This window comes from Schistocerca serialis, chromosome 3 (assembly GCF_023864345.2).
Source record: "Schistocerca serialis cubense isolate TAMUIC-IGC-003099 chromosome 3, iqSchSeri2.2, whole genome shotgun sequence".
Taxonomy (NCBI): domain Eukaryota; kingdom Metazoa; phylum Arthropoda; class Insecta; order Orthoptera; family Acrididae; genus Schistocerca; species Schistocerca serialis.
Window position 1 is genome coordinate 210030764 of NC_064640.1, and position 11000 is coordinate 210041763.

Consider the following 11000-nt stretch of genomic DNA (forward strand, 5'->3'; position numbering starts at 1 on the left):
GTGCCTCGGTCGTATGCAGTCCTGATTGTGGCGCTCACCTGCACGGCGCCAAACACGCATACGACCATCATTGGCACCAAGGCAGAAGCGACTCTCATCGCTGAAGACGACACGTCTCCATTCGTCCCTCCATTCACGCCTGTCGCGACACCACTGGAGGCGGCTGCACGATGTTGGGGCGTGAGCGGAAGACGGTTTAACGGTGTGCGGGACCGTAGCCCAGCTTCATGGAGACGGTTGCGAATGGTCCTCGCCGATATCCCAGGAGCAACAGTGTCCCTAATTTGCTGGGAAGTGGCGGTGCGGTCCCCTACGGCACTGCGTAGGATCCTATGGACTTGGCTTGCATCCGTGCGTCGCTGCGGTCCGGTCCCAGGTCGACGGGCACGTGCACCTTCCGCCGACCACTGGCGACAACATCGATGTACTGTGGAGACCTCACGCCCCACGTGTTGAGCAATTCGGCGGTACGTCCACCCGGCCTCCCGCATGCCCACTATACGCCCTCGCTCAAAGTCCGTCAACTGCACATACGGTTCACGTCCACGCTGTCGCGGCATGCTACCAGTGTTAAAGACTGCGATGGAGCTCCGTATGCCACGGCAAACTGGCTGACACTGACGGCGGCGGTGCACAAATGCTGCGCAGCTAGCGCCATTCGACGGCCAACACCGCGGTTCCTGGTGTGTCCGCTGTGCCGTGCGTGTGATCATTGCTTGTACAGCCCTCTCACAGTGTCCGGAGCAAGTATGGTGGGTCTGACACACCGGTGTCAATGTGTTCTTTTTTCCATTTCCAGGAGTGTAGAATGACAACGGGGCCGGTATCTGCTATTGCGATGTAAAAACTGCAATGAGCGTGTCCCACCCCAGGATTCCACGTTGTATCAAACTTAAGTGTTTACTTGTTTTCAAAAAGGCTGTTGACTTAAACATCTGCATATGGACAGATTTAAAATTGTTTTCCTAAGCCCCTCCTGTACGCTAGAAATTACCATATAACTCCATTTACAACAATGGTCCTGCGTCTTGTAAATTGGGGCCAAGAGGGATCTACGTAGGTAAGCCTACCTTTTTTCTGCTTATGCGACGGAGCCTGGCACGAAAGCCCCACTGGCCCGTGTTTGCATCTTAATAGCCGATTCTGCCTGCTTTATTTTCAACTTTAGCACCTTACTTGGATACTTCTGAGAAATATTTCAACACCAAAATTTATCAGCGTAACGTCATTGTCGTCGTCTTTTCAAGATCTTTTGAATGTCGTTTTAAAATGTATACCATTCCATTGAAAAACATCCTTGCTTCTATACCTCTTTTGATACAAGAGTTACTGGCATTATCCATACAATAAAATTAGATGCCCCTCTGCCAACTATCGTACACTATGTCATCAAAAGTATCCGGGTACCTAGCTGAAAATGACTTACAAATTCATGGCGCCCTCCATCGGTAATGCTTGAATTCAGTATGGTGTTGGACCACCCTTAGCCTTTCTGACAGCTTCCACTCCCGCAGGCATACGTTCATTCAGGTGCTGGAAGGTTTCTTGGGGAATGGCAGCCCATTCTTCACAGAGTGCTACACTGAGGGGAAGTATCGATGTCGGTCGGTGTGGTCTGGCACTAAGTCGCCGTTCCAAAACATCGCAGAGGTGTTCTATAGGATTCAGGTCAGCACTCTGTGCAGGCCAGTCCATTACAGGGATGTTATTGTCGTGTAACCACGCGACAACAGGCTGTACATTATGAACAGGTGATCGATTGTGTTGAAAGATGCAATAGCCATCCCCGAATTGCTCTTCGGCAGTGGTGAGCAAGAAGGTTCTTAAAACATTAATGTAGGCCTGTGCTGTGATAGTGCCACGAAAAATAACAAAGGGTGCAGGCCCCCTCCATGAAAAACACGAACACACCATAACATTACCGCCTCCGAATTTTACTGTTGGTTCTACACACGCTGGCAGATGACGTTCACCGGGCATTCGTCATACCCACACCATGCCATCGCATCGCCACATTGTGTACCGTGATTCGCCACTCGATACAACGTTTTTCCACCGTTCAATCGTCCAATATTTACGCACCTTACTCCAAGCAAGGCGGTGTTTGGCATTTACTGGCGTGATATGTGTCTTATGAGCAGCCGCTCGACCATGAAATACAAGTTTTCTCACCTCCCGCCTAACTGTCATAGTACTTGCAGTGGATCCTGATACAGTTTGAAATTCCTGTGTGATGGTCTGGATAGATGTATGCTTATTACACATTACGACCCTCTTCAACTGTCGGAGGTCTCTGTCAGTCAACAGACGAGGTCGGCCTGTACGCTTTTGTGCTGTACGTGTCCCTTCGCGTTTCCACTTCACTATCACATCGGAAATAGTGGACCTAGGGTTGTTTAGGTGTGTGGAAATCTCGCGTACAGACGTGTGACACAAGTGACACCTCATCACCTGACCACGTTCGAAGTCCGTGAGTTCCGCGGAGCGCCCCTATTCTGTTCTCTCACGATGTCTAATGACTACTGAGGTCGCTGATATGAAGTACCTGGCAGTAGGTGGCAGCACAACGCACCTAATGTGAAAATCGTATGTTTTTGGGGGTGTCCGAATACTTTTGATCACATAGTGTATTTCGAAAACTCCGTTTCGACATCTTGAACCGGGCTACAAGTATCAGGTGGTTCACTCTATATTTTGTAATCAGTAACTGACCTATACCGCTCCGGTATACTTCCCAAATGACCTTCAAATTTGTCAATTCTGTCTCGTTTAGTACAACGTATTGAGTTCCGTCTGCCAGAAAGAAAGCCCTGTATAGAGTAAAAAATCTGGTTTGATACCGGGAAGCTCGTATCTTTTCTTTCACGTAATTAGAATTGCAACTTTATCAAATGTCTTTCGTAAATCAAGGACCACAGCATTTGTCTGGGTGCCTCTGCCAGTGAAGCTCAACTAACTGAGTTTCACAGGATCTCAGTTTACGGAAACCATGTCAGTTTTCTTCTGAAACAGCCTGTGTTGTGATCTGATTTTCAGGAAGATTGTATTATTGCTACTACCTCGTTACCTAATGGAAACGTGTGTTTTTGTGTCACAAACTGTAATTGTGCCAACATTAAAGTATGCATTCATACAATCATTATTCGGCATGGTACAAATTTTCTATAGTTAGAATAATGTATCCTAGGAACTCAACACTTAACCGTCTTTAAACTAAATACTAGGAAAGCGTCACTTTGAATAGATATGCCATTTTATACAGCGTGTCCCAGAAATGTTGTGGAAAACTTAGAGGGTTTGTACAGGGTTGTGTAGGAACAAATCAAAGGAGGAACCCGTGTCCGACAACATCATCCAGCGGCGCTATAGAGCGTCGAAGTTATAGACACCGGTGCTTGCCACTAGGCCGCCGCTTCATCAATGAAAGTGACTTTGTACGCTGACGGACCGTAGGCGGAACGTCCCGCAAAGTTGTTTATTATTCAGTGATCGTGACTGATAGGGACAATCAGTAGTGGAGAAGACGGAGTCAGCTGCTGCGTAGACAAGCTTTGTTTCCTATGAAAGCAATTCTCTGTTGCCTAAATTGATGACGGTTTCAGGCACGAGTTCCCATTTGCAGTTTATTTTTCTCCTGTGTACCAAGAAACGGAGATTTTAGGGGGTTAGAGAAGAAAAATAAACTGCGGAAGGAAACCCATGTCCGAAACTGTCATCCACTGAAGCAACAGAGCATCGTATTGATAGGAGGCAAGGTTTTCGATGCAGCAGCTAGTTCCATATTATCCACTGGCGATCGTGGTAGTCGCGATCACTGAATAACAAAAAAACAGCGAGAAGTTCCGCTTACGTTCCGTCAGCATAAAAGTCACTTTTGCTGCTGAAGGAGTGGCCTAATAGGAGGCACCGGTGGTCATATCTTAGACACTCTGTAGTGTCGCTGGATGACGTTACCGAACATGGATTCCTGTCGCCGATTTGTTCCTCAAGACACCCTCTACAACCCCTCGAAGTTTGCCGCAACATTTCTGGGACACCCTGTATCTGAGTTCCTGGTGCAATTGGTGCTTGGCCGTTGGTCTAGCGGTTCTAGGCGCTCAGTCCGGAGCCGCGTGACTGCTACGGTCGCAGGTTCGAATCCTGCCTCGGGCATGGATGTGTGTGATGTCCTTAGGTTAATTAGGTTTAAGTAGTTCTAAGTTCTAGGGGACTGATGACCATAGATTTTAAGTCCCATAGTGCTCAGAGCCATTTGAACCATTTTTTGAATTGGTGCTTGGAGCCCAGAATCTATACTTGACCACTGAAGAAAAACAAAATATAACTAATCACAGTAACTTTATATTACTACAATCAGAGTACTAATGAAAATTGCTCTGTCCAGTGTTACGTTATCGAGTTCACTAGAAGTCTTTTTGAAACGAAACTGATTTCTTTCTCTGAGCACGAGATGAGCTCTGTATCGTCAGCAACGTTATTCTGGTATCAGACTTGTGGCTCTACACCGTCAGAGTGGCGCTGTATCAACATCACACACGTCATCTCCAGCGGACTCCTCGGGTGCCATTTCTCCTGGAATCTCCCGGAGGAAGAGTGGCTCTGGTCGCCCGACCCTGCCCTCGGTAACACTAAAAATAATTATCTTCTGTTAGTAGTTCTATTGTCACTGATATTCCTTACACTTTTGAATACTCGCATCATTGGAAAGGCCACGTCTTCATCTGGTCATAGCTCCATGTGTTGTTTCTCCATCTACAGCAGTAATTAGAAATTGCTGATCTGTAATTCTAAACGAACTGTTTAGATTTCTACTGAATTCACTTTCTTGGTAGAGTCTTCTTGTATTGTGGTGTTCATCTACTTTAACTTATATATTCACTCCCTTCCTAAATTCAATATACTGATGACTTTCAAACAAAATATGTTCAGATGTGCCTAGAGTTGTAAACTACAAGGCTACTGTAGATTATCGTAAGTAAGCATAGATACGGTAGCTCCCCAATTAGGTTTATTCAATTAAGATGGTACAGGGTGTCCAGAAAAGGACTTCCTGATTTCAAAATTAAATATCTCGAAAACAAAGATCGATAGAGGAATGCAGTAAACGGTATGTTTATTGTGAAAGCTGTAAGATGTTTATACAGCAGTTTGAAATAATAGTTACAAAAGCTGCTAACAGATGGCGCTGTTCAAATGGTTCAAATGGCTCTGAGCTCTATGGGACTTAACATCTATGGTCATCAGTCCCCTAGAACTTAGAACTACTTAAACCTAACTAACCTAAGGACAGCACACAACACCCAGCCATCACGAGGCAGAGAAAATCCCTGACCCCGCCGGGAATCGAACCCAGGAACCCGGGTGTGGGAAGCGAGAACGCTACCGCACGACCACGAGATGACAGATGGCGCTGTAATCGCCATACGTAATGCCTAGTATAAATAGTGATCCGAAGCCTAGAGCGATCAGTTCCACTATTGAAACGTGAAAGGAGGTTAGCGCACCGAAAGAAGAGATTAAAATCATGTACTCCATTGAACAACGCGTTTTTCTGGTGCTAGAGTACCACAGGTTAGAAGAGAGTCCTACGGCAATAAGGCGAAGTTTTCAAGCACGATTTAATGTTCCAAAAGGATCCGATGCGAAAACCATTCGTACGCTCTTCGCAAAATTTCAACTAACAGGCAGCGTAACTGATGATCTAGTGGGGCATGTTGGCCGCAAGCAAACCGCAGTTACGCCTCAAAATATCGCCACAGTTTCTGGAATTATTCAGCGAAATCCAATGTCATCCGTCCGTAGAATTGCATCTGAGACTGGTTTGAAGCGTTCCAGCACGCAGAAAATACTGAGAAAGAGCCTACACATGTTTCCATTCAAAATTCAAACGCACCAGGCCATACCCGTACGAGCTGTGCAACAAAGGGTTGCCTTTGCTAATCAGATGCTCACAATGATTGATAGTGAAGGATTTGATGTTGGCTGCATCTGGTTTACAGATGAAGCACACTTCCACCTGAATGGATACCTGAATAAGCAGAACTGGCGATTTTGGGGTTCCGAAAAGCCATATTGGTGTGAAGCGAAACCCCTGTATTCTCCTAAAGTTACTGTGTGGGCTGCAGTATGCAGGACAGGCATTATTGGCCCTTTTTTCATTCGAGAAACGGTCACTGGTGCACGTTACGTTGCAATTTTGGAACAATTTGTCGCCACACAGCAAGCGTTAGAGGATCGACCAGGTACTGAATGGTTTATGCAAGATGGAGCCCGACCACATCGGACCGAACAAGTGTTTCGCTTTCTTGAGGAATACTTCGGGAATCGAGTCATTGTTTTGGAATATCCAAAATGTACTGGTGCAGGCATGGATTGGCCTCCATATTCGCCGGATTTGACTCCCTGTGACTTTTTTTTGTGGGGCACAGTGAAAGACATGGTCTACCCGAAGCATCCCGCCACGCTGGACGAGCTTGAATCGGCGATCTCTGTGGCATGTGAATCCATCTCGGTTGACACACTACGAAATGTGATGGCGAATTTCATTCTTCGTTTGCGCCACCTCTGTAGTGCCAATGGTGAACATTTTGAAAACATTGTGATGTGATTGTTTGCAAAGATTGTTTTCATACGATTATTCCACTTACGTATGCTGATATGAGCTGTACAGCGTACAGCGCCATCTGTTAGCAGCTTTTGTAACTATTATTTCAAACTGCTGTATAAACTTCTTACAGCTTTCACAATAAACATACCGTTTACTGCATTCCTCTATCGATCTTTGTTTTCGAGATATTTAATTTTGAAATCAGGGAGTCCTTTCCTGGTCACCCTGTAGCTGCTTTACCTGTACGTTAGGTGTGTTGAACATCTATTGGGTTTTATCTCATTTCGATCGTTTTGTTTGTGTATGCGATCAGCGTCCCATTAGATTCCCCTAAAAACCATAATCGTTGATCCATCTGAAAACTGCGTACGTATGTATAGAGGACTGCGTAACCTACAGAACATTTTAGTTCTACATAATTATCCTCCTTAGTATTAGTTAAAATAAAAGGTATTTATAGCAAAATTGAATTTGTCAATGTTTAACTCAGGTTTTATTCGAAAATTGTTAATTTGTAACGTGAAACAGAGGGATGTTGTAGTTAAAAAAATTGAGATTTGTCATATAGTGGGCCGGCCGCGGTGGTCTCGCGGTTCTAGGCGCGCAGTCCGGAACCGTGCGACTGCTACGGTCGCAGGTTCGAATCCTGCCTCGGGCATGGATGTGTGTGATGTCCTTAGGTTAGTTAGGTTTAAGTAGTTCTAAGTTCTAGGGGACTGATGACCACAGCAGTTGAGTCCCATAGTGCTCAGAGCCATTTGAACCATTTTTGTCATATAGTGATACAAAACATAGTTTCGACAAGGAAGTTAAATTTAGAATATGCAAAACAAAAACATATTAAACATCGCTTCCATACTTTGTCGAGCTTGTATAAAACGTGTTTCTGCTATTGCTAAACAACTTTCGCACTTATCAATAGTGGAAGGAAACCTTTGCCTCTGGTCAAGATGAAGAACGTTCTGTAGACTACAAAATAACAACAATAATTATAATATTTTTTTCATCTGCAGCAACTGTAGTTGTATAAATCACAATAATCAACAACCAGTTGCATAAAAGAAATTTATTATCTTAACCAGTTTCATGCACCCCATCTTCAGAAGGTTCGACATATAGCATTATTTACGAGTGTCAACAATAAGATGCGAGTGTCAACAACAACATACGGTCCGTCAGCGTACAACGTCACGGCTATTAATTATGCCGTGGCACTGTACTGTATGTATTTTATTGTTGACACTCGCAAGGTACTAAGTGCCCAAAACCGGTTAAGAAATTAAATTTCTTTTATGCAGCTGGATACTGATTATTTCGATTTAAACAATAATTACTTAGATTTTTTACGTTTATGCATGTAAACTGTACTTGCATAAAATGTAATTGTTTTGGTTACAGGAAGTGCAGCTTCTTTTTTCCTTCTAAAATGCAATTTATACTTTTTAAGGATATAAAATACACAATGGACTACCACTGAACGATGTGCGGTCCTAATTACACTACTGGCTATTAAAATTGCTACACCACAAAGATGACGTGCTACAGACGCGAAATTTAACCGACAGGAAGAAGATGCTGTGATATGCAAATGATTAGCTTTTCAGAGCATTCACACAAGGTTGGCGCCAGTGGTGACACCTACAACATGCTGACATGAGGAAAGTTTCCAGCTGATTTCTCATACACGAACAGTAGTTGACCGGCTTTGCCTGGTGGAACGTTGTAAGGAGGAGAAATGCGTACCATCACGTTTCCGACTTTGATAAAGGTCGGATTGTAGCCTATCGCGATTGTGGTTTATCGTATAGCGACATTGCTGCTCGCGTTGGTCGAGATCCAATGACTGTTAGCAGAATATGGAATCGATGGGTTCAGGAGGGTAATACGGAACGCCGTGCTGGATCCCAACGGTCTCGTATCACTAGCAGTCGAGATGACAGGCATCTTATCCGCATGGCTGTAACGGATCGTGCAGCCACGTCTCGATCCCTGAGTCAGCAGATGGGGACGTTTGCAAGACAACCACCATCCGCACGAACAGTTCGACGACGTTTGCAGCAGCATGGACTATCAGCTCGGAGACCATGGCTGCGGTTACCCTTGACGCTGCATCACAGACAGGAGCACCTGCGATGGTGTACTCAACGACGAACCTGGGTGCACGAGTAGCAAAACGTCATTTTTTTCGGATGAATCCAGATTCTGTTTACAGCATCACGATGGTCGCATCCGTGTTTGACGACATCGCGGTGAACGCACATTGGAAACGTGTATTCGTCATCGTCATACTGGCGTATCACCCTGCATGACGGTATGGGGTTCCATTGGTTACACGTCTCGGTCACCTCTTGTTCGCATTGACGACATTTTGAACAGTGGACGTTACATTTCAGACGTGTTACGACCCGTGGCTCTAACCTTCATTCGATCCCTGAGAAACCTACATTTCAGCAGGATAATGCACGACCGCATGTTGCAGGTGCCGTAAGGGCCTTTCTGGATGCAGAAAATGTTCGACTTCTGTCCTGGCCAGCACATTCTCCAGATCTCTCACCAATTGAAAACGTCTGGTCAATGGTGACCTAGCAAATGGCTCGTCACAATACGCCAGTCACTACTCTTGATGAACTGTGGTATCGTGTTGAAGCTGCATGGGCAGCTGTACCTGTACACGCCATCCAAGCTCCGTTTGACTCAGTGCCTAGGCGTATCAAGACGGCCAGAGGTGGTTGTTCTGGGTACTGATTTCTCAGGATCTATACATCCAAATTGCGTGCAAATGTAATCACATGTCAGTTCTAGTATAATATATTTGTCCAATGAATACCCGTTTATCATCTGCATTTCTTCTTGTTGTAGCAGTTTTAAAGGCCAGTAGTGTATGTGCAAAACAAGCAAACAAACAAACAATTCCTCTCTGACTTATATTTCTCCCTCTACCATTGCTACCATTACTACTGGTAATCCTACCATTTACTGCGTGATTTATGTACGGTACCAAATGTGCCGGACCGTAGTTTTGGAGAGTGCAATTCTAGGTGTACCTATCTATCGATGGTAGCTTGTCTGTGTCCTATTTTGCAAATTCGACATAGGAATACGGTTAATGCAGACGTGTGTCTCTGCATTGTTGCAGCGGAGAAGCGCGCGATGCTGGCGATGCTGTCGCGCTGGCGGCCTCTGACGTCGGCGGTGTACCAGCTGCTGCGGCCGCGCACGCCGCGTCCCGCGTCGCAGGAGGCGCTGTCTGCGGAGACTCGCGGCAGCCGACGCCCGCTGGGGCAGCCCCTTCGCTGGGGCCGCTAGCCACTCCCCACTCCACACAAACCCTCACAAACTCAAAACTCACCGCCAGCTTCCTTAGTATGTGTGCTAGAACGATGTGTATCCTAATCTAAGCGTAGTTCTGTGGTCTTCGTATTAACTTGCCTACAGTAACTGCCTAAAGAATGAGGCGGCTGTTATGTACTAGTCTATGGTAACTTCTGATCCAATAAACAGCTACAAGCTCTTGTCGTTCGTTACGTAACTTCTCTCATTATGTGTTACGTATCAGGTAAATTACTGAAGACGAAGCAGTTACCATATGCCTCTACTTGTTTACTTCGTAATGTAGTTTTCAGCTAAATTCCTTCACTATAATATTTAACGTACTAGAAACTGAAGTCTAATAATAACTACGTACTAAGTATGACACAAAGAATAATGTTATAAGAGGTTCGGTGTAGAAAAAATGTACCGTAAAAGTCTTTTGATAGTGTACACATACTCTGGATTGTAAAGGCCTTATAGTAAAAAGTTTTGTCCTCCTTTTCTCCCGAAACCATTTTCGAAAACAAATACGTTTGAATATTACAATGTACTGTCTGTCTAAACGAATCATTGTCAAATTATAAAAAAATTGTAAAACTGAATCATGTTAACTATTATTTATTATTGAACTTACATGTGTATCTTAGGAAGTATCAGTATTAGTGGACAAACATCGTAACGATGGCTTCGTTTATTAACTTATGTAAAGTAAAACCGAGTTTATTATAATTATTTAGAACAATTGTCTTATTTATTTCTTTGTCATACCACCTCTGTCCATAAATATTTGTTTTAAATTTCAGACTTTATAAAAATGTTACGTCCTTAGTATAGTATACTGGAAACAACACAACTCATTTGTGCATTCCCAGTCGCTAGTTAAAAAGCACACTACTAGCGTTTCTCTTACATTTGCCACTCTCTACACATATATTCGAATAGTTACTCCATCATCGATTGAAATTTATCAAACACACATTCTACATGCATAGAACAACGGGATTTAGTTTTACGAAAAAGAATTATGTACAGGAAAGACTGAAATAACCTCTAATTGAAAACAATAAAATGGTTAAAATGG

At 44.3% G+C, this 11000-nt stretch overlaps 1 protein-coding gene across 1 annotated transcript in view; it reads left to right on the forward strand.

Moving 5' to 3' along the window:
* The window catches only part of LOC126471568 (uncharacterized), a 285067-nt gene extending 274406 nt beyond the window's left edge, over positions 1–10661 (forward strand). The window contains exon 3 of the mRNA XM_050099793.1: positions 9744–10661. Within this exon, the coding sequence (XP_049955750.1) occupies positions 9744–9913 (170 nt within the window). The 3' untranslated portion in view covers positions 9914–10661. The remainder of the gene's footprint in view (positions 1–9743) is intronic.
* Positions 10662–11000: the final 339 nt, after the last annotated feature.